The following is a 25,339-nucleotide window of genomic DNA, read 5'->3' on the forward strand; positions in this document are numbered from 1 at the left end:
TATTCACATAATACAGGTATATATATGGAAATGGTTGAATAAAAGAGATATTTTATTTAAGTGGGACTTCCTTTCCAAATTCCATTTCCTAATTCTGAAGTAATGAAAGAAGTTTCAACTCGTGTGTGTGTAAAAATATTGAATTTAATGAATAAATTAGCCAAAATTTATAGGTTTCAAAAACAAACAATCTCACCAATAGTAGCAAGTAAGTAATCAGAGACAATCCCACCAATTTATACCTAACCAGGAAAGTAAAAGATTAGATCATATAAATGCAGACCAAAGACAAATCATACTTCAACAGCCTCAAAAAAACCTTTTAGTAAACTCACAAAACATTCATTGCACACTTGAAGAAACAATGACACAATTGTAAAATGATGAATCGTTGAGAACATACATTTAAAATTTTTCAAATAATTACTTGCGAAAAATGAAATACAGTAAACAAAGATATTACATCTATATTTTGAGTTAATATGTTTATTTTTAAATTATTATTTATACACTAAGGGTGATTTTAAATTTATTTTGTTATTTAATTTTTTTTTTAAATAATGCCATAGTTTATCTGAAGGTGTAATGTGTTGAATTGTTCTGGAGTGATATAAACACTACGTCTATTTGGAGTTTTTACAAAGCTGCTAATATGAGATATGCTCTTGATCATTTATATGATCTTGTTTTTTCTGTCCTGGTAATGCCTGAATTGGACAACTGTTGTATGTTTAGTTATTTACTGCTGTTTAAAAAACTAAGGTTTTTTTTTTTTTAAATCTTCCAATAATATTTAGAAATTTTAATCTTAAAAATCTTTGAAAATTTGTTGATACTAGTGCCCTGTTTGTTTTCATTTAAAGCTACAAAAAAAGAAATGTCTTCATTGTCCTATAGTTGGTTTGAATTATAGAAATTTAAAAAAAAAATGGTCTATAAAAAATACTAAACACATAATAAGAATTATACTTCAAAAACATAGTAAAATAAAAAAATATTTTATGATATAAGTGAATTATAGATGACATATCCATATATACCCACTCATGTTGATATGAAAGCTCAAATTACTCCCAACTTTTAAAACCACATTTATTGTTTATTGAATAATGATCAATTCAAGTTTAAATTGGGAATAATAGAAAAAAATACTATGATACCACAGTAGAAAAACGTGAATATTGACATGTTTATTCGTTTCTTAGGTTTTAGTACAATTTTATCAAAATATTAAAAGTTTCACAAGTATATTTCAGATCACATTCACAAACCTTATATACTTACTAACATACTTTCACTAATAAAGTAATGGAAAACTTTAAAAGATTATATAGACTAGAACATGCATACTAAATAAGGTAGTACTAGGAAACTCCAGTAATTTGTCACTTAATGGTATAATGAAGAGTGTGTTTAAGAGCGTGGGATGAATTACTTAGAACAAGGTTATGATATGAGAAACTAGAGGAACACAGTAGGAACTAGATTAAATTGAACTGTGACGGTGAATAAGTTCCAAGATTATGAGACAAGATTATTCCTTGAATATGAGTCTAGGAATGACATATGTCATGACTCAAGAGAAAGTGAAAGATTAAGAATACAAATTTTAGAAAGCCTTAGTATTCTTATAAAGATAGCATAAATTTTTAGTTATTTATAAATTGATCATCCTCATTGTTTCATTCTATGGTGCCATGCACAATTTATTTTAAATAATTCTACTTTAAGCAAAAAGTGAGAAGAGAAATGCTTTAAATAAATAGCTCCCATACTCCCCAAATACTTTGGGTTGCTATAAAATTCAGTATACCAATCAATCCATGATCGGACATATATATACCACTTATATCATTAATACTGTAATATTCAAGATTTATTTGAAATAAATAAAAAGGAAAATTGATATTTTTTTATTTATTCTCATATCTAAAGTATAGTTTTGAAGACAGGATTAAATAAAAATTTTAAATATTAAATAGTTATGAGAATTTTTATTTTATTATATATAGACTCTTAATCTCAGGGTTTCTAGGCAATCAGAATCGACACTTTTCAACTAACAACACTTAAACTAAATTAATAGCTATTGTACATGTATTAAATTCTAGTTAGAAACAAAACTAATTAATTACATAATCTTCTTTTGATAATTGATGGGCTTGATGTCTTTTTTCCCAAAATGCTATGTCTAACTGTATAACAATGGCTTCCACTAACCTCTGCTTTCAGGTACCTACATCCTCTCATCAGGCAATCCAAACCAAGAGTCTCTTATTCTTCTTGGGTGACTCTTTGATCTCTTCTTTTTCAAGATGTCTACTCTTGAGCTGGACAAAAGATGATGATGACCTGCATCCAGGAAACATCATTCTCTGCCCACCCCTGAATAAGAAATGATTCCAAAAACCAAGCTCTCTTCCTTCCCCTTCTGTAGGTGTTCCTTCTCAACATCCATTATTCTAAACATCCATTACGTTTTGAGTTTTTTCTTATGATTTCCTATATGAATAATTTTGTTAAAAACTTATTCTTAACTTCTATTTTTTCTTAAATGTATTGTAATTTCAATTATGATGGGAAGTTAAAATAAAGTTTTTAAAATATTTTAATCTACTCAACATGGCCGCGATTCAAGAAACTTTTGGCCAGACACGCACCGCCATCTTCTTTGTTTTTAATAACGATCTTTTCCACTCCATATTTGACTGAACAAAATTCGTTAGTTTTCTTTTTGGTTTACAACAAAGCAAATGAACAATATTGAAACAATACATAAAATAAAAACATATTAAAAATCCCTTTCTACATAAAAATATACTATTTACTCAAATAGAGAATATTACAATACGATATAAGAACATAATTTTTTTCTACCGTTTCCTTTTAACCAATAATCTTCACTAATTTTATTCCGTTTGACAATCTTATTCCATTTATTTGGCAATTTTATTCTATCCATTTCAATTTACTGACTTCAAAACTATACACTAGAAAAGAAAGAAATAATTTTTCTTAGAAAAAGATATTACTAATTGTAAGTAATTATCCCGAATTAGCCTAAACAGTACACTAATTTATTAATTTTTCTTCCTAGGTGTCCTACAACCAGAACTCAGAGATTGTTTAAGTTTTTTCTTTTGGTGACGAATCAACAATTGACTTAACTTAAATGACAAATGGACTTAACAGAAAAAAATATATATTCGCCAAATACACAGATCCGTATAATTCCTTTATATCTCGGCACAGAAGTTAAATCTGTGATGATATCAAGGAAAGAATAATGAGTGGAAATAAAGCCTACAATGGATTTGTAAATTTGAAAAAGTTGACTTTGATCTCTAAGCACACTAAATTACTTACACATAAATCAATAATTAGGCTCTTGGTTTGTTATAGTGCTAAAACATGGACAAATAAAAATACTGACCAACAAGCTCTTTTAGTTTTTGAGCAGATGATAATGATGAAGAAGATGAAGGACGCATTTTTGGTCCAATACCTGATACATAAGGAATAATAAAGAATTAGACGATCTAAATAGACAAGAAGATAATTTTCGATTTATCAAGTCCAGGGGAATTAGATAGCTAGGATATGCTGAAAGGTTGTCGAACAAAAGAATAGCAAAGAAAGTCACTAGAGAAACTTCCCTTTAAAAAAAGAAAGAGAGGACGCCCCTGAAAAAACATGGCTAAAGAACCTGGAAGATGGGAGTGATTTACTGGAGAAGAGCTCTGAATAGAGAAGAATGAGGTCGAATTTTTCAGGAGGCCAAAGCCAATCTTGGATTGTTCACATGGAAAGGAGAAGAATTACATCGTAATCTGAGCCCCAATTTAATAATTTAAGTACTTGAGTGAAAATATTTTCCTAAACATTTATAACATACAATTATAACAATGCAACAATAAATAGATGGTAATAAATATAATTGCAGAATTAATTTCATAAACTACATTACCTTGAACAACAATATTTATTTACCAATTTAGGTTAGCTCCTTGCGTCTCTTACAAACATATATAATTAATTTCGTCAATTTTGTTAAAAACGTTTTTCTTAATTAAAAAGGGAATCCTCCATCCAATTAGCGGAGTCACGCTGCATTAAAAAGATTGAATAATGAACTAATCCCCATTTTGTTTTCTATTTACTTGATAAAGTAAAATGGGATGGGTCATTGTTGAAATATAGGCGTACTCTGAAAAGTAGATTGCCACATGGGTGAGAAAAAGTAGTTGCTAAAATTTATTCTAGGCCATATCTAGACTGATTTCGAGCTTGGAGCGAGCCAGATGTCCCGTTTTTAAAATTCAAGTGGTCATACAAAGGAAGAAACACTTGTTTGCATGTTATACAAAAGGATGAATAATAACAGGGGAGCGCGGTGGCACTGTTGTAAGGCAAGGTGCTAGAAATTCCAAGGACCCAGAGTTCGAGTCCGGCTGAGCAGAAAATGTTATTCTGTTACACTGTAGCAGTGAGTCAACCCTGTGAGTTCTGGAGCTCTCCTGGATCCACCCAGCCTTATAAATTGGGTACCCTTAATTGGGTAAAAATCTGGGTCGAGCGTGATACTGGCCAAATCACCTCCTTGCACAACCGTTGGTTTAGTAACAGTACTTCCTTACAAAGTACTGAACCCCTCACCCTTCATGGTTTGTAGAGGTACACATTTAAATTAAATGGATGATATATGATAACATTGATACTTTTATATGATGGATGATATGGATCATGATATGGATGATATATGATAACATTATACTTACTGATTTTTACAGTAATTCCAAGTTGCTTCTAAATGTGTTCCAAATGTAAACGAGTCGTTTTGGAAAGATATGTGCTCCGAGGTCCCTTGTCTGATTGTTGGTCTATCTGTCAAGTTTGTGTTCGAGTATAATCGGGGCTTATATGATTTTGATTAAATTTTCAGGAATCGTGTGGATTGCCATCTAGCTGGTCCCATTTCGCGCTTAAGTATGCATATTTTTCTACGTCCATATTTCTAGTGCCAAGTACTATTAGTAAATTTTATTATTTTAAGCTAATTTGTAAATTTTATAAAATTATAATCTCACTATAAATTTGTCCAAATAATTTTAACTAATTTTATAAAAGGGGTTTATGAAATTGAAAAACGACCCCCTCTCTCCCCGCAGTGGGACCAATCCATCAAAGTAATTCCTTCACGCAGCAACGGAAGCTGAACTATGAAGTCAGGGGAAAGATTTGATGAATGACCGTCCAAGGCGTCGCAATTTAGACAAACTAAATCAATGTCTTTTTTTTCTGACTCTCCATTTTTATTTTAACTTTATTTACTAGAATCATTGTATAATACATATGAATATATATATATATATATATACATACAGATTTTATTTACAATGAATCCTTGTTTTGTCCGGAGGTATCTTAAGGAAGGGATTAGGAAAAGGAAGGTCCGCTGTGTGCAAGGAAGCATTGTGGCGAATTTATTTATTCCGAAGTGGGGAGAGACCACGCTGCTGCATAAATGAATGTCATACATTACAGACGAATTTATAGTTTTAACAAGCCCCGGATTACCCCTTCCTCTATTCCACATGAACCCTTCGACAACATCCTCTAACTAAATGAAGAACCGATAAATCGTATTACACTAGAAGCTTGTAAGACTAGGTCACTTGCCGGTTTCGAATTCCAAACGATCCCTCCATTCGCAGATAAAGTCTTTTGAACACGTTCATACGTTTATTACGTCCACTTACTCAGTGATGGTGTCCGTTTCCTCAAATCACATTGATTCTACGAGCAGTAGGCTCAATGAATTGGTATTCTTTGAGGAGGTTTACGAATTGGTTTTCACTTCGGAAGCCCTGTGTTATATTAATATTATTATTTTTATTTATATATTTTTTCATGAACTTATTTATTTATTCTTACAACCAAAGTAGTATTGAACTGCCTACATAATAACAGAGGAGTAGGTAGGTATTTCAGTAATTAAAAACCAAATCAGTAGTCTATTCTTGAATAATTGTTGCATTAACTACCTAGGACCATAGGATTAAATTGATTTCGTGACGCAAGATGAAACGGAACTGGTGGGGGAGAGGAGCAACGCTGGTCAATGTAATAGAAAATTTTTTATATTATAATAAGAATATAGGAACTTACATGAGTATAACAATCCCGGCCGTGCGCGTCCGATTGAGTGAGCTTCGGAATTGGCTTAGGAAATTAATGTTCTTTTCTACATAATATAGAACTAATATTTTCTGCTTTAAGCTTTCATTTCATTTCCAGAACTTTCACTTTTGTGGGCCAGTCCCAAGACTGCTCAAGTTTTTTTGTCTTGGTACCAATAAATCGAACAGATACTTAAGTACGTAATTGCAATTACATACATACATTATAATTCAAAAATAATATTAATTAGTCGAAATCGGTAAGTAATCATAAAATCAATCAGAGGTTGATTAACCTTTCCCTACATGTTGTGGTTTAGAAAAAGAATTTGAGATAAATGTTAAGGGAGTAGGCGACTTAATTTCATTGTTGTAACTGAGAGATAATGATAAACTGGCAAAGGCAAACACAAGTGACAAAATGAGTCGGTGACCTTTTTGGGAGGAGCGGGGCGGTGTGCATGACCGTGTACATTCTGAAAACACGTTCAGTTCGGACAAATTCTTTTCGAGGACAAGGTCTTTTCGATACATTCGCTCCTGACGGACACCCCCCTATATCACACATACCTCTGCTACTGACAAATTCAGTAAATTTGAATGTAGCTTAGAACTCTGTTAGGTCCTTTTCTATTATCAATTTGAAATAGATGCAAAAACATTCATTCACGGCGGGTGAAGTTTACCCTTCCAAAATGACTACTGAGAAAAAAATAAAATATAACTGAGCGGGTAATTACGACTGATAAAACCGTTGTTAAACCGGCGCATTAATTTTCTGCTTCTTAAATCAATAATAAATACCCCAATAGAAAAATAAATTTTAGGAGGTTCTTGGTTGTAGAAACCTATAGGTCAATATTATCAACCCTCTTTCTAAAATATTTGTGAAGTTCTCAACATTTTTATCAGATGCAAATATCACCATGGCCTCATACAGTTGATACGGTCATATTCAGAAGAGGACAACTTAATTGTTGTCAAGTGGTCTTTGAGTATTAACAAAGAGACATTTGAGAGAAGAGTGTGTAGGTGGCAGTGGTCACTTGATAAGAATCGGTGTCACTATCAGCGCGGTTTCCACAAAAGCAGTCTCTTCTCTCAGGCAGTTATTCACGTCAGTTGGTACTGAAATAACCGGTTAATTCTTTCTCAAAGTAAAATATCAGTTTTACGAATATTTATATTTTTTTAATAATATGAAAGTTTGATCAGTTATTAATTATACATTGAGTTTCTCGATTAATAATTTATTGTGCTTTTGTCTTACGTTACTTTCGTTTCCATTAATTTACTGGTATATATTTATTAATTAATACAGAATCACTTTCATTGTTTTGCAATGCTGCCCAAATAATAATAACTCCAATTAAATAAGTATAATTATTCAGCATGCTCAAAACTTATGCATCAACCAATTTTTAATTTTAATTTATTGATTGCCATCAACAAATAAATGTCCGATATAAGAAGATTTTCATTAACATCAAAGTTTTTTTAAATTTATTATTTACAGTCAGACCAACTGCACTATTTTCCAGCTAACTCCTTAAACTGAAATTTTATAAATTATATTTTTTCATTATAAATACCTTTTGCATAATACAGTTCATTTTTTTTTTCGAATCTGACATCTATACAAGTCAAATACAGTATCATCAACCATCACATTTGCAGTCAGTTATATTATTCTACAAGGATATTTACAAAACAGAACCTTTTCTGGGGCTTTTAATTTATTTCACTTAAATTATATAATCCTCTGTTCTGCTTCTTTTTACTCTCAATTACTCTTACTCAAGATAGCCATGGGAATTGCTTACCAACGATGAAAAAGGAAGTTTTTAATTTTTTTTTTTTTTTACTTTAGGTATTATCAAGGAATTACTGAAATATTGTGCAATAACTATTTAGAAACACTAAAATAAGAATCTAAATGACTAGAAAAGTTACAAGAAAATCTGCTTCAAAAATTATTAATGGTTATAATAATTTTAACTAACAAAATAATGTTATAAAAAGTTAAAAAAACAAAACTTTCTAGCTTCTTCTACTTTTAAATTAAATTGCCATAATCAACTAATAGGAAAAACTTTATTTAAAAAAATATCACTTTATTATATGTTTATCATGTTCATATTATTTATCATATTCATTTATATTACACTACATTCCAAATGAAGGACTGGGATATTTTAAAATAAAAGTTAATATTATGTTTAATCCTTTTATAATTTGAATTTATTTCACTGTTTATAAATTGCATTAGTTACGAGTTTTAAAAATATTTATCATGATTCTTTATGTGAATCAAATTGTCAAGCTTTTAGGCATATCAATAGAAAATATTAATGACTGGCATGAGGTCAAACATGTGGGAGAGTAAAATACATGAATCACTAGCCTCCTAAAAGGGGGAGGAACTGAGGGGTGGGAGGCCATTGATAAAGAACTAGGTGGGAGCCGATGGTAGTCCATTTGGTTCAGACTGCACTGCACCACCGGCAACTCACCACATGGGCCATGAGACCCCTAACAATCCTTTTTTTCTTGGGAATTGTCCTGGCCTTGTTATCATCTCAAGCAGAGGCCAGTCCTCGGGATGTGAGTACTCTTTCTTATCATGCAGTAATACAAGTTTTAAAAATTTAATTTTTATTTTATTAGTTAACATACTACCAACAAAAAATATACAGATTAAGGTGACCTGTGAAACAAATGAATCAAACAAGAACCATATTAAAACAAAAAATTAGTATTGTAATCATAATTTTCAATCAACATGTTAATTATAAGAATTTTGCTTTACTATTCATGGTAAAACTGAATTCTTCAGTCTATTATTAAAAACTAAAAAAAATTAATGAGATCGAGATGAAAGTATTATTTGATAATAATGTTATGTTCTAAAGTAATAAATATGTACTAAAAGAAATTTGAAAACATTCTCAATTTTATAATAGCTATTAAAAATATATTTCATAAGATAATTTATAATGAGGTGTAGATAGTTGACCATAGATTACTGACTGGAGAAGATGATCGGGAGGTGTGGTCAGCAAGGAAACAACATAAATAAACAAAAAAATATTTATTTATGCTGACGTTTCGACCTGATTTTCAGGTCTACATCAGGGCTATAAAAATAAAAAGCTACTGTCTTCGTCCATGGTTATTAATCAACTTTTTTCTCCCTAAATGATGGTAGTTGTCTTTTTGTTTTTGTAGCTCTGATGAAGACCTGAAAATCAGGTCGAAACGTCGGCATAAATAAATATTATTTTGTTTATTTATGTTGTTTCTTTGCTCACACCCCCCCGATCATCTTCTTCAATAAGATAATTTAATTAATTATGATTAAATATATAGTTTATGAATATTTAGCTAATTGTCAATATAACTTGACTTTGGTGGAAATCAGGATATGTTTTCTATTTTCTGATTAGTTGAATACATTTTTAAAAAACAGTAAATGCGATAAATAAATACATGAAAAGGAAACAAGATGTATTTAATGTTCGAGATACTTGATATTAAAACATGGTAACTTACAAAAGAAAACTTTTAACTAGTTATAATGTTTGCTAACTACAATGCTTTATCTTCAACTAGCCATCAATTTTAATGCTAACATCATTTTTTATGTAACAAAACAAATGTTCTAATTTAAAATACTTATGAAATCGTAAGAGTCTGGTATTGCAAACAATTTTAGTGTACCAAATTTTAATATTAATTTGACTTATTAATTTTAAGATTCTTCTAGTTAAACTAACTGATATTTAGAGAATATCTTGCCTACTTTATCAGCATCTACTGTTTCTTAGCTCTTCTCACTTTAATATTTTTTTGTGACAAAAACTATCTCAAAGTCATTAAAATTCACTGATGGAATTAATGAGTATATATAACTTAGAAATGGACCAGAAACAGGGGCTATACAGTACATATATGTGGGCAAGAGAAGTAATTTTGACTTCAGTATTGACAGAAATTATAAATTAAACTGTAAGTATTGGTTTGTAAAACTGTTGATATGTTTGGTAAATTCACAATTTTAGCAATAGATTATATTTGGTAAATTTGGTTCAGGCACATAGTATAAAAGGTAGGCAGTAAACAAATTATTCACAAAATTATCTCTTGTACCCCTTTGCTTCTCACCTCCTTGTATAAAGCGAAATTGTCAAAATTTTACAATTTTTACAAAACACTTTTCAACCTATTCATTTGGGCCTTATTTTCATAAATTCTTTCAGAAAGTCTATAAAAAAAACTATTTGAAATTAATGGTCACTATTGTTAACTATTTGATAATTGAGAGGCACGAATGTGAAACAGACATGAATTGATATAGAGTTTGAAAGGTAAAGTTCGTTTGAATAGAACTGGAAATGGAACTAACTATTAGTCTGTTAATGATATGCAAGCACTTAATGGCTTTTGGCCCTCATTGCCAGTCTTCCTGAAATAATGTTATCACTCTTCAAACTGCATGAATAACTTTAGAGATAGAGGTAGAGAACATAAAACTACCTCATATGTTTTAGAAATCCATATTGGGACACTCTTACATATGATACATTGGCTAAGGGGAAATTTATTTCTTAATTTAATTTTAAGAAATAAGAAATATTTGAAAAAATAAATTAGCATGATTTAAAATTAAAATAACTTTATTGTATTCATTAATTATTTTTAATTTTAAAATAACAATTAGTTATATTTTTTTATATTAGTTTCCTGGACTAAGGTAGTTAATTATCATTGTAATTTAATAAAAATTTCTAAATATTCCATTAGATGGATTTTTTTTTATTTTAGTGATCATGAAAAATATTTTTTCTTTATATTTCTAATCATAAATGTGTAGATATATTTTATCATAATTATAATCAAGTCCAATAATAATTTGAAGTCATTGTTTTAATTTAACTAATAATTTTATTATTATTAATATTAAGTTTGGAGATATATGATTGGTACTTAAAATTTACAAAATAATATATAAAAAAAACATTCTTCTAGTTAAAATAAATGTAATATTGATTCGATAGACCTTTTTTACTGGGGCTATTATTGACCATTCTCCAAAAAAATAAATTAAAATGTGTGCAGCCCAACTTCAAATACACAACACACTTAGTAAAGGACAATTTTTTAAAACCTATTTATATAGTCAGAGCATAAAATAATATAAATAATCACATTATAAAACTTTTAAATTAATGATTTTTAAGGAATAAATATTGTTACATTATATTAAGTTTTGTTGCATTAAAAAAAAGCTTATTGAAATGGTCAAATATTATATTCATGTGTACTACATTTTAGTTATGAATCATAATCCATCATTAATAATATGATAAAATTAGTAAATTTTAATTTTTAATTTGATCTTACATCAATTTTCAAACCAATGGTCTGTATTTATATTTCAGGGCATTATGAGAAAGGTTTGTTGATATGAATTATTAAAAATAATATTAATTTAATATCAAGTAGTTAGCTGAAATATTTAACTTGGAAGCTGTATATTTCATAAAATACCTGAAAGTGACATTATCATAAAGAACATTAGTCATATATGATGACTGGACAATCGATGGATTTGCCTAAGTGGCCATTATGTGCCTGATCACCTGTCATTTCCAATCACACATCAGGGCAATTAGAATTGATCACCAGCCCAAAGGAAATTAGTCTGATTGATTTTAATGTAATTTTTCAGTGCAATATTCTTTTTGAATATTCTAAGTAAATGCTGAAAAATTAAAATTTTATTACAAAATGAATGGAACTGTAAGAAAAATTAAATTAGTTAATGTTACAACTAGTGTACAAAAATAGTAATTTATTCTGATTGGCTTTATAGAACAAGGAACATTATAATTTTAATTTTTTTTATACTCACCAAGAACAGATAATTCATTTAACCAATTAAAAATTTCAATATGTTAAATTTACATCAAATTAGGTTTTAATGTTTTTCTGTAGCAATTATATTGTTAAACTATAAATATGATAGGAAAACAGTGTAGGAGATTTTCCAATACTAATAATAACATGATTGTAATATTTTTTTGAAATAATCCAACGTCTGCATAAACAAAATCAAGAACATCTTCACAATCACTTTAATTACACTGTTTTATTATTTTTTTATAGGACATTCCTGCTTTATTATATATTTTATGAATATATCAAAACATGTGCTACAATTTTCAAACAAATTAGAGGGGCTTTAATATCAGTAAAATAGATAAAAACAATAGCTACAACAAGAAGAAAAAAAAAACTTGTAACACTATAAACCATGAAAGATACTGGGAATACTAGTTGGTAAGAAAATACTTTTTCTTAACCAACAGATATATGGATGGTCTCAAAACGGGATGATGAAGTCAACATAGCTACCTCAGTTCAATTCAGGGTCACCCCTCCCCCAAAACAAAAGTAACCACTTTGTGGAGCCTGGGTACCTCGCATTAAGTTAAGCTGGTTTTGCAAAATTTGTCAATCAATGATACAACATAGTATGAATAAAGTGTATTAAAATAATAAAAACTATCAAAACACTATCATTAAAGAATGTTGTAAAATCCTGAATAATTCATTTATATTCTACAAAACTTTTTTCAAAATATTGAAAAACCAATTCTTCTACATTTTAGTATATGATATCTTTTTCATGGCCATAAAAATGTCAAAAAATATTACACCTCATTTATAAGAATTTTATTTTACTATTTTAAAAATCTGATGTTGAGAAGTGTAACGCTGATATTGATTTCAGATTATGGCTGAAATGAGGTTTATCCCTCAAAACCACTGCCTTCGCTTCAGGAAATTTGACAGGAACAGACGCTGTCGGCGCTATAGAATCAGGAGGTACCAGTAGCAACCAGTAAAATATTTGGTCCACAACAAGGGAATCACAGTGTGGGCACTAGGCTTACCATAAATGGAATGATATAACTACTAAAACCAAATAATATGTTTAGAAGACCTGGGTAGCTGTATCTAAACTTTTCCAACCATTCACATTCCTCATCATGGATATTGTAAAATATTTAAGGAAAAGCCTGAGCTTGAAGTGCCCTTCCAAGTTGTATTATTTTAAGACATCGTTGACTCTTTCAAAAATTTCATATACCCTAGAGAAATCTTTGGAATAATTTGTTATAATTTTATCAGTACCTTAAAGTATTATTGGATCTTCTAATATATGTTTACATCCTTTTCTATAGTTCTGATTTAAAAAAACTTCCATGAATAGTAATGATAATCACAAGAGTACTACTTAAGATTAATCGAAGCTAGTCAGTCATTCAGAATGCAAGAGTGTGTAAATATTATTATTAATAATTATAAATTACTATTTATTAAAAAATATATATAAACCTTATTTTTGTTTATATTTTAGTCACAACCTTAAACAGTTAATACAATTTTAATGAAATAAAATGAATTCTGAATACCAATATTGATTGGCAAACCAGTATTTTAATTTCATTAAGAAAAAAAAATGATAAAATTTAAAGCATTTTTCATTACCATCTTATCATTGAACTAGATTTTACCAAGAGGCAGTTAAAATATATTTCTTTTTGTTAAGTAGCTAAAAAAAATTCTTTATTTACTAAATCTAAATGTTGTGAACATTTTTTTTCAATTGATGTAACATAAAAGTGAACTTAATGGTTTAAAACACTACACCAAAAAATTTACATGATATTTTTAGAAGGTAAATTATTTTTGTGAGCTCTAAAAGGCCATATTTGATAATTTTTTTTAAGTTGATCTCAATTAATTCTCTTTTAATTTGCATTGATTTTTAGCTATAAAGTGTATTTCACTAATATTTTATAATCACAATGTTCCACTTAGTATTATATTGTTTTTGATGGAAACATATTTATATGTTAATCTTATTTTCAATTAAGATATTACTTTAAAATTTCATTATCAGCAATATTATGAAATAGCAGATTACAATTGAATACTATACCAGAACCTTTAAAAAAATACATGTGTTTATTGACTGAGCTTAAATTAAAATATCAGTATTTCCATATTCAGTGTTATTTTTAGTGAATGAAATAAATTATTTGAAACAACTGTTTTATTTATATACATCCCATCCATAAACTGATTTTCAAATTCACCCAATCAATAAATCATATTTCTGCATTTTTTTTTTTTTTTTTTATGTCTCTTACCATACTAAATGAAACAACCCAGATATAATTGTTTTTATTGGATTTCACCGTTTTCTTCAATTATCATCTGGCATTGTAATTTGTTGTTACACCAATTTCAATCAGATCCAAACTTTTTTTATTACCAGTTATAACACAAAGCTGTATTCTGTTCTCTATGGGATTCTTAATAAGGAATTTATTGCGTTCATACTATTTGTAAATAATTTAAAAATGGCATGCCACATTATATTCCAGCATTCTTTTTTAATCTAGATCCGGAATGGTTTTGCCGCTTCTTGTCAGTTTGTTTTTGTTTAAAAGTATAAAACATCACTGGTCATCAACGCCATTTATTTTATATTTCATTTTGCTTACATTTGTTTTATTATTATTTTTTATCAGTAAAGATGTTATATTTGTACCACTAAAACTTTTGATTTTAAAAACTGAAATACTAATTTTATTGTTTTATCATTATCTCTAAGGTTTTTTTTAAATATCCGGGTTTAGTTCTAATCTATTGAGGTGTGACGTGAAATATGGGCATTCCTGGAAGATATAGATAATGACCAAATTGTTGTTACAATATTGACATCTCAGAAGCTTTTTTTTTTAGATAAGATAGGAGTGAGTAAGCCTTATGTGACCTATTCCAAGGCTGGTCAGTACGACCTCCTCTCAATCGCATTTAGGACTGGAGGTATATACAAATAATTATTGTTTTCTAAAGTTAAGTTTCTACTCCGCTGTTTCTGATGGTAAGTGATATAATTCTACTGTTATAAATCTATAATAAATCTAAACACTAAAGTAATCAGACTTCTAACACCTATAGTTAAATGCAGGATAATTGTACAAATACCTAACTGTAAATTGGGGAGCATAAATAAATTTACAAAATTATATCTATTATAAATTAAAATTACTTAAGAAAAAGTATTCATATATTTTTTTATAAAAAGTAAAATTTGTTGGTAGTTCACTGAGGATTAATTTGAGATCATCTGGGGAGAGTTTAGTAGTGAAGTACACTAATGACTGATATTATTTTATTTTTGATACTTTATTTTAGTTTTACATGAATTTCAATCCCACTTCTAGGCTATAGACAGTACAACAACCTTACTTAAATTAAAATAAAAAGAGTATTGCAAGAAAAAAATGATAACAAATGGTGTGAAAAGTATGAAAGAACAGAAAAACATGAAAATCACACTAGTACATATATGAAAATAACAAAAATTTAGATTAAAATTGTTGTTTTATTAATTACGACACTAGATTGTAAAACAAGGTATCTAGTATCATTTATTGTAATTTTTAAATTTTGGCTTCACACGAATTTTCAGGTCTGATTTCATAGATTTTTTTAATAAATTAATATTTTTTAAGGATTAATGTTAGTATTAAATTATGATTAGTGTTTAAGAAAGAACTATACATTATAATGAATGGACAAGACTCACTCATTTGGATATGATTTAAGTTATGATATAACTCACTTAGATTGATATGTTTATAGGAAAATTCCTTGGTATCAAGAGATTTCTTTTCAATGAATTTTTCTCAAAATATTTTAAACTTTATAAGACCACTAATTCTTGCTTCTTATAAACTGTTTTTTTTTTCCTTAAAAAAAAACAAAACAAAGGATCTTTAGAAGCTAGAGATGGCATGTTCATAGCACTTTTGAAACTCTCTACATTGACCCTGAAAGAGGTACATTACATTAGGCAAACATTTAATGCATGAGATAAGAAAAATTTCATCTTAATGCTGAACTATTACCTTAAGAGCTTCAGAATGTTTAATTTTATTTTAAATTTAAAAGAAAAAAGTTTGACCATTTTTGTAACAGATTGAGGAGGATTACCTACCTGTATGATGAAGGAGGTTTTGTTTAAAAATACCGCTGTCCCCATTAAATATTCGTTGAAAATGAAACTAAATGGTAAGAAAGGAAAGTTACCACAGAGATTATTAGTATAGAGAGTAAAAGTACCTCAGAGAGAAATGCGTGAAAAACTGATAAATTGAAAAATACCAGACCATTTTTTAACTTAAAATTATTTTAGAATTGAAAGTAACTTTTTTTTTGTTACTTCGATTCATATTTTCCTATCACTGTTGACATAAAAACACTACAGTTGTTATATCAAAAACTGTGGTGATAAGAAACCTCTCAATCTACTAAGATTGTTTTCCTCATAATATTAATTTTTTTAAAACATTAAACTTACCTGAATATATAAAAATAAATTGTAAACTCCTTTTTCTCCTGATATTCTGAACAGGAGATTCAGGCATTAAGATATTTTTAAAACTGCAGTGCAGTTATCTTCAAAAAGCATGCAGAATGTTGTATTATCAACTTATTGTTTTACCAACTGTGAAGAAAAAAATTTATGAATTGAAAAATATTTTTAAGATCTGTATAACAGATCAGAAAAAAATTGTTCAACATACCACAAACATTTTCACTATCAATTTTATAGGCCAGTACTGTTGCTACTAGTGTTCAAGTTTCATTGTTTCAAGAGTTTTGGTTGGTTTTAGTTAAGGTGAATGGAAGTAAAGTCAACTTAGTAACCTCATCCAGTTTTTCTCCAGAGAAATTAACTTAGGAATTTACAATAGAAAGAGATATTTGAAATAAAAAGTTCTCACAGATAATCTAATTTTATATTGTGACTTTTCCCGAGTAAATCGCTAATTTTGTTCCAAAACAGTACAAAAACTCAAACTCATATAAAGTATATTATCTTTTGATAATTCTATTTTCCACAATAATCCGTCATCATAATTAGGGTATCATGGGTCAACTTTTAAGTTGTCAAGTTTTAAATAGCAGTCATTATGATGGCACTTGAATAAATAAATGCCTCAATTTTTAAGATACATTGATTATAGCGAAATTCAGCATGAGAAAAAACTTCATTCACAAAAATTAAAACCTTCCCAAAAATTAAAACCTTCCCATAGTAGGACGATAATCCGGGGATTGGGATGGCCAATAAAGACATAAAATAGTAAAGATTAACTATTTATTGGTAATCAACGTTTCTCCCCGCTTTGCAGTGCAGGGGTCCATCAGGATTGAGTACATGAGATTTATGAAGTCCGCCGAGTCTGCTCGAAGTACAAAGGTTTCTACACCATGGCAAAGTGTTAGAGCAAACGTCGCTAGCTGCCGCCGAAGTTTTGTCCAAGTTCAATGTGGCAACACTAACTACTTCTTTTTGTTACTCCGAATCACTTCTCCTGAAAGAGAAGCAATTTGAAACGATCCCAGCGATCCAGGTAGCTTTGACGAGGTCTCTGGCGAGGATTACTAGAAAATAAATAAAATAGGGAACTTGTTTCAATAATTGCCTGGACAACTTAGGAGTCTGAGACCTATAATAATTGAAAGAAGCGAAATTTAGGAGAAAATGGTGGTAGTGTCAATGGCAAATACAAAATTTCTTAGTTCGTGCCTCCATTCAATAAAGTTTAATGTTAGAAAATATGAAACTCATATCACATTCTATTTAATATTTATGGTTGCAGAGTTTAGTTAGTTACTTTAAAATCAGTGGTACCCTATCTGTGACGCAGGCCTTAACTCCCACAGTCAAAGGACAACACATATTTTATTTTTTATTATTTAATGTTAGGATAAAAAAAAAAAAGTCAAAATTCAAATAATAGACCATTATGTAATTATTTGTAATGTTTTTAAAATATACAGTGATGCAGTCCAATATTGTGGATATTTACTTTGAATCTAATCTTAAAAGCGTACTTGATAGTAAGAGTTTTCACTTCGATTATAAATTATTGGTCCCTCGGACGATCAAATGATTTAGTTTGCTGAAAATATTGTAAGCAGGAACCGTTTCAAATAGAACGTCTTCTTTAGAGTAAGTAGCCGCATTTGAATAAACATTACAGCATATAAAACAGTATTAGCCACTGCAAGTTCTCTTCGCTTAGAAATTTAATGGAACAGATGGGTATCACAAATAGGAAAATTCTACTCCACATTATTTAATTTCGGCCATTGCCCATCAGTTGGTTTCATAGACCTTAATATTTACGATCGTCAACCCAAGCCAAAGTGGCGTATCTTCAAACTTTACTATCTTGTGTTTTGATGACTCTTTAAGCTGTTTTCTATCCCCTCTGTAATACCAATAAGAGCAATATGAATGTGTAACGTGAATGATCCAGCATAAAAATGATCAATTGATTTGTAACGAAGTTACTGTTTTACTATATTAGTGTTGTAGTTTTTGGCCAATATTAGCCAGTTGGATAGAAGTGATTTTTTGGATATGAAATATTAGAAAAAGTAATTAATTTTAGTTTTTGTTTCTTCCTATCATCTTAAGCTATTGTGAATTTGTTTAAGGCAGTTTGATAAGATGACACCTGACGATAGGGACCAGCAGTGCTTGAAGAGGGTCGCATCCTTGTGCCACCATATCCCCTTCGGTAAGCTGCTGTCGGGGGCCGCCTACGGTGCGGATGCCAACATCTACAAACCTGTTTCTATCGCTGATATGGAGCTGAGCAGCCCACAATGTCTCCTGTTGGCGCTCCTCAAATCGTCGGTGGCCAAGGATGTCACGGCATGTTTACTACTAGTTGACATATGCCACAACGTCGAGAAGTTGCGCTTAAGACACCTCAGAGTATGGCTATTAGAAGAGTTCGCTTTCCCTCGGTCTGACATTGAGAAGGCAATGAATTTCCTTTCCGAGCTGGTGGCGGAAGGTATCTTGAAGATGTCTTCTCATGTAATGGGGATTATGACAGCCCTTGCCAACAAATACGGGATCACCAGTGTTCAGCTTAGGACCTTATCAGAGGTACCTCTTGCAATTATTTAATATTTGTTTTCGAATTGTTATTTCACATAACTATTACTACGTAATCAAAAAACGTACTTTTCAATCGAATTCAAAAAGGTCATCAATTTGTTCCGATTCTTTTACCAAAAGTTATCACCAAGGATCTTATAAAAATTATTAAAGATAGGGAGCGGAGCACTTCAACAAACAACTGATCACTTTCTAAGATTATAACGGTTTGATTTACAGTATGTGTTTCCAAATCTATTTGAATAAATAAAACAGGTATTTTCCTAGCTTCAGAGCACACAGTCAGGATACAATAAGTAAAAATATAAACATTTTTAGAAAAACATATTTCAAAACGATTGACGAAAACCTTGAAAAATGCTAAATAAAAACCCAGCCTCCACTGGCTCATTACCAGTGATGCGGCGAGAGGGATGCGCTGGGATCTTTTGAGCTCTGCTCTACCCCTCACACGTGGGGGATAGAGTGGGCTCAGGGATCCTCAGGTCGATTGTGTAAATATTGTATATATTATTTTATCATTGTGTTATTTTATTTATTTATTTTTCATACAGATAGTTTGATTATGTTTATTCTTTTGTTTGTATATATTTTAAGAGTTTTTTTTAAAATTTATTTAATTTATTTTTTATGTTAGTATGTATGAGAGCATTCATCACTATTATCTATTGTCCACAACTGTGTGGCAGATTGTAATATCTATCAATAAATAAATCTATCAATTTCAATTTAAAAAAAAATAAATAAATAAAAACCAACTTCAAAGAAGAAACACTTAAAGTAAATATATAATTTTACATACAAAAGAATATTTTTATTTTAAACATAATATAAGAAATATTCAAAATCAACCTGAAGAGTGTACAATAAATTATTATCTTTTAACTCAGTATCATGCTCTGCCATAACTATATAACTACTTGGTATAAGTTCTTCCTTTAAATATTTCTTATAAGATATATCTGGACACCTTAAAATATATAATTCAACAGAACTATTAAGAGATATTTTTTGTCTTCTGACCCCAGTGAAACCGAAATTATAATTCATAACTAAAATAGCACCTAGTGACGATCATAATTCAACATAAATATTAGCTTTTTCTATCGTGGGTATTAGAAGGTGAAAAATGAATATTTAACTGTTGGTTGAGATGTTTGTTCTGTTGGAACTGTAATTAACTGGAGGTGAGAGGCCTCCGCAAGGTGATTGGAAAACTGGCCTTAAAGCCTACTGACAATATAAACACCTAATAATGCTGCCAGTCTTTTATTATGAACAATTTTATTATTTAGTCTTTTATTATTTTTACAAAAAATAATCTTTTTTTTTTTAAAGTCCATTTGTTATTAGTCCATTGTTAATTCTTCGAGACTTATGACATTTATGTTAAGGAAAGAACTACGCCAACCTACGAGATGTGCCTAGATAGACCTCCGCAATAAAAAAATAATAGATTTTAGAAATTCTCAGGTTGATTTGGAGTATTTACTTAATTTATAGTTTCATAAGAAAGATTTTTCTTGCATCTTAGTATTTCTTCTGCACAATTTCGAAGTTGTGTTTCCTTTTTAATTTTTTTTCTTACAAACCAAGCCTTAAAATCTTTTTTTTTGTTTTTCAATATCCTTATTATTTTTCTGTTAATAGTATTTCTGTAGATTCTTATTTTTTATAAATTTTAATATCTATTGTGTTTATTACTCATAGGTTCTAATTAATAACTAGGTGATGGGGTTTACGTTCTTTTTGTATTAATCAATCTAACACACTAAAACTGAATTTGAAATTTAATCCAAAAATTAGTTTTAACATGAGTCTCAGTGAGCCGACTGAAGGAGTTATTACTGATGTTTTTCATGGAGTTATAAAATGTATTACCACCTACAGTTGGGAAAGTCTTGATTTTTGGGAATTTCAATGCCCCATGATATTTTTATTGAGTCTTTTTGTCAACATCTCTTCTATTATTTCCCTAATATTCCACTTTGGATTAATTGATACCCACTGGTGGAGAAAACACTGGGAAGCCATACAAGATTAGTTGTAGTTTAGTTCTCTAAATTAACATTTTTAAATGCTGCGGTAAGTTTGTGGCAAATAGCATATAATGTTGTTTATATAATTTCAAACTAATTGCTTTGATTTTTTTTCCAATGTGCATTGAAAAGTTCAGAGGTCGGTCAATGTGGGTGGGTATAAACATTGAAAGAGGGCATGTTTGAGTAATTTATTGTTATACTGATTGATTTTAAAGTTTAGAGAAATTTCTTCTTCCCTTTTTTGAAACGAGAAAACTAATCCTATAGTTTGATGTTCACTGGACACTATATTTATTTTTTTAGTTTTCCACTATTTTCTGGTGGGCATTCTGCAATAGTTTTGCCTTTCTGGCATTTGAGCTACTAATTGTGACGGCAACATCATCGGCATCCGAATACTTCATACCAACCATTTTTCCAGTAAAAATATAAAACAATACTTGGAGATAATACCGCGCATGTGGGAACTCCACACTTGCAATTAATGGGATCAGAATGTTCTTACGAAATTTTTACTACCAAATATCAGCCAACTAAAAACGATTTTCAACCGAATAAAACTATTAACGGAACCCTTGCTCAATTAGCCGTTGTTCCATTTGTCATAGAATCGAACCTTATTCGAACTATTAGGTTTTTGATTAATTAATTAAGGTTTTTATCAATTGATCAAGTAGGATTTTCATTAATAATTTTGTTGTTTTTTTATAAAGTCAATCTATACATACCACAATTTAAAATACTCCTTACTGAAATCATGTACGTAAATAGGCGATGCATAGTGGGGCTCTCTGGACATGTAGAATTTGTTTAGACCAAATTATATGTGTTTTGTTGGTAAACATTTTTAATTTTTATTTTATTAAAACAAATTTTTTATTTTAAATCATTTTTATTAAAAAAGGTTTATATATAATAAAAAGGTGAACTTCACAAGATATCTTACCAAGAAACTAAAAAAAAATTCATATTATTAAAACCGAATATTTATTATTTAAATATATAAAATCAACCTAATCAATAAATAAATAAATTACCTTTTGAAACTAAATTTGTATAAATAATCTGTCGACTTCCGCTCATATGATATTTTTTTGAATGTCGAAGAAATACAGAAAAAATAAGCCATGTTGAGCTGGAGTGCACGATTTTAATGGTTCTCAAAATCGAAGATGTAAAATATGAGAAAATTGAAGAAAAAAGGGATTGTAGGATAACTTGTCCTCCATTGCCTAATTAAAGTACAAAAAGGACTTTAAACCAAAGAAACAAATAAAAACGGTGTTGCTTACTTGCAAACTGTGATGCTGTTTAAGATAATTTTGCTTTGGTAGCCGCTTAAATACAAGACCAGTTATATTCAATATTGCTTATATTTATTTCTGTTTCAGGAAGGACGCTGCCATTTGGCGATTGAACTTCAAAATGCAGTTGCTAAGAACAGTCCTAGAGATATTTTTGATCTAGTGAATGAGGGTGCTGATATAGGTAGATTGACTCAGTCGGGTGACAGCTTACTGCATTTGGCTGCAAGAGCCGGCAACTGTGATTCCATAGGTGCTCTTGTATTTCTGAAGGCCAACCTGGAAGTCGTGAGCTCCAGGAATGTCACTCCACTGGAGGAAGCAGTGAGAAATAACTGTGCATCATCAGTTAAGGCTCTGTTAATGGCTGGTGCTAAATTTGACAAGCGTTCGTCTAGAGGAAATACGTACCTCCACATTGCTGCAGCCGGAGCCCACAACGCAGCACTAGAGGCCCTATTAAATAGAGGAATGTTTGTAGATGAAAAGAATGATCTCGGTGAAACGCCATTAGTTCAAGCCGTTAAATCTGGTAACAATCGTGGTGTAAAGATGTTGCTGGAGAATGGAGCAGATTTCAATACTTTATCAAATGTCAGGTTAAAAGATGGTGACTCCATATTCCACTCCATAGCTCGTTCAGGAAATGTTGAAATTCTGAAAATACTCAAAACTAAAAAACTAACAGCGAACATAAAAAATGAAAATGGCTGCACACCATTACATGTTGCTTGTAATCCTTCAGTCGTTAGACTACTACTTGGAATGGGTGTGGATGTGGACACACCGGATAACAGAAATAATACTCCTTTGATGATCGCCGCGAGAAATGCGAAGGCGGACGTCGTATCCTCGTTATTATTAAACGGCGCCGATACTAAGTCGAAGGACAAAGAAGGTCGGACCCCTCTTCACCATGCCGTTGAAGGCGGCTGCATTGGATTGGTTAGCACTTTGCTATTCGCTGGAGCCAGTGTGGATGACAAAGACAATAATGGTGACACACCAGCTATTGCTGCAGCTGTAAATAATAAGCCAGCTGTTTTGCAGCTATTAGTGGAAAGAGTTGATCTGACAATGAGGGACCGAAATGGAGATGGAATATTACATCGGTCAGCCCGTGCTGGACACGCCGAGGTTGTGACTATCCTGCTCGAGGCCGGAGCAGCTGTGGATATGAAAAGTCAGGACCAGAACACTGCCTTACATTTAGCAGCACAAGAAGGACACACTCCAGTGGTCACAGCGTTGCTTGATGGCGGAGCGGTGGTGGATATGAAAGATCAATACCAGAGCACTTCCTTACACCGTGCAGCAAGGAATGGACATATTGCAACGGTGAAAGCACTACTTCATTATGGAGCCACAGTGGATATAAGAGATCAGTACCAGTGCACTGCCTTACACCGTGCAGCAAGGTATGGCCACACCGAGGTTGTGAGAGTTCTGCTTAAAGCCGGGGCGTTTGTTGACAGGAAAGGTCAGGACCAGAGGACTGCCTTACATTATGCAGCAAGGTATGGGCACACTACAGTAGTTACAATGCTGCTTGAAGCTGGGTCGACGGTGGATGTCAAAGATCAATACGAAACTACTGGCTTACATGTTGCAGCTAAGTATGGCCACACTGCAGTGGTGAAAGCATTACTTGGTGGCAGAGCTACGGTGGATGCGAAGGATAAGAACCACTTCACTCCCTTACATTTTGCAGCAGAGAGGGGATACACTTCAGAGATGAAAGCGCTGTTAGATTGCGGGGCAGACCCAGTTGCTAAGGCGGTCAACGGCTACACACCGTTAATGGCAGCATCTGGTCGGGGCGACTTGGCCGCTGTGCAGCTGCTCATTGACCGCAGCGCTACGCTTAATGATAGGACAAAGAATGGACAGACTGCCTTATTCTGGGCTAACCTTAACAACCGCATAGTTGTAGCAGATTACCTGAGGTCCAGGGGCGGGGTTCAGTGATTGCCAAAAGTTTGTAAGTCTTATGTAACAATTCCTATACTGTTTTGTTTTCCTTTATGCTTCCAACGGAGAAATAATTGTTTTCTAAGAAACCTTGAACATTTTATATGGTATAATATATTTTATTGCAAGCTCTATACATGTTGATAATAATTTAAGCTCTACGCTGTTTCCACCATGGCATTTTTAAGTGAGTTAAAAAAAACAAAACAATGTCCTGGTCAGGTATTATAAATAAATAAGTTTATCAAATTTTATTACTCCTCATTTATGTTTAGTATTATTAATGTCTTTAAACTTATTTGAGAAAGGAAAAAAAAATTGTTTACTCAATTAACAATCCACGCCAAGGCACAAACTTCGTGAATACAATCTGCTCCCAACCACATGAACATCAATTTACATTCAGCTGGTTGTATACAAATTAGAAACATATAATTCCACAAAAATATAAATGAAATTTAGTTGCAAACTACATGAACAAAATTAGAATTACAATGAAAACAGTAAAATACAAAATATTTACGAAGAAGGCAGGATTGTAAGTTTGGGAGCCCTAATTAAAGCTAAGAATTTTCGCCACTTCTTCGTACCATTGGATGGGAGAGGAATGGTCGGTCCAATTGTCCATGTCCAATGTCCTATGACAGTTCTAATTTTATCGCATGATGTAAACTATGAAGATGACTAGTAAATCAAATGTTTGTACTAGTGTGGAATTTTTCACCATTTTTTAAAATAATAAATAAAAGTTACATGGTTAAGAACGATACTTAA

The 25,339-nt window shown here is 30.8% G+C and overlaps 1 protein-coding gene and 1 long non-coding RNA gene across 7 annotated transcripts; one reads left to right on the plus strand and one right to left on the minus strand.

Moving 5' to 3' along the window:
- Nucleotides 1-2,027: 2,027 nt before the first annotated feature.
- LOC106692860 (uncharacterized) lies at nucleotides 2,028-15,965 on the minus strand. The gene is made up of 3 exons (XR_001345005.3): nucleotides 15,886-15,965; nucleotides 11,730-11,943; nucleotides 2,028-2,502 (listed from the first exon to the last, which is right to left on the minus strand). It is a non-coding gene; the product is annotated as an uncharacterized lncRNA (long non-coding RNA).
- Nucleotides 15,012-24,819, plus strand: LOC106692859 (ankyrin-1). Of its 6 annotated transcripts, none has more exons than XM_014439072.2 (3): nucleotides 15,012-15,083; nucleotides 18,777-19,236; nucleotides 22,682-24,819. In XM_014439072.2, the coding sequence occupies exons 2-3, from the start codon at nucleotides 18,790-18,792 to the stop codon at nucleotides 24,560-24,562; spliced, it is 2,328 nt and encodes a 775-aa protein (XP_014294558.1). In that variant the 5' UTR covers nucleotides 15,012-15,083; nucleotides 18,777-18,789; the 3' UTR covers nucleotides 24,563-24,819. The 6 variants fall into 6 exon arrangements, with proteins under 6 accessions (XP_014294558.1, XP_024214299.1, XP_014294557.1 ...); XM_024358531.2 differs by having other exon boundaries at nucleotides 15,035-15,141; nucleotides 18,781-19,236; XM_014439071.2 differs by having other exon boundaries at nucleotides 15,037-15,141.
- Nucleotides 24,820-25,339: the final 520 nt, after the last annotated feature.

The sequence above is a fragment of the Halyomorpha halys genome, unplaced genomic scaffold (assembly GCF_000696795.3).
Source record: "Halyomorpha halys isolate HHAL.00 unplaced genomic scaffold, Hhal_1.1 Scaffold74.1, whole genome shotgun sequence".
Lineage (NCBI taxonomy): Eukaryota > Metazoa > Arthropoda > Insecta > Hemiptera > Pentatomidae > Halyomorpha > Halyomorpha halys.

What these genes read in the sequence shown, in the direction of transcription:
- LOC106692859 (XM_024358531.2), top strand. An exon ending in AGCTTAGGACCTTATCAGAG is followed by an intron (nt 19,237 to 22,681) that starts GTACCTCTTGCA and finishes TTTCTGTTTCAG; the next exon opens with GAAGGACGCTGCCATTTGGC.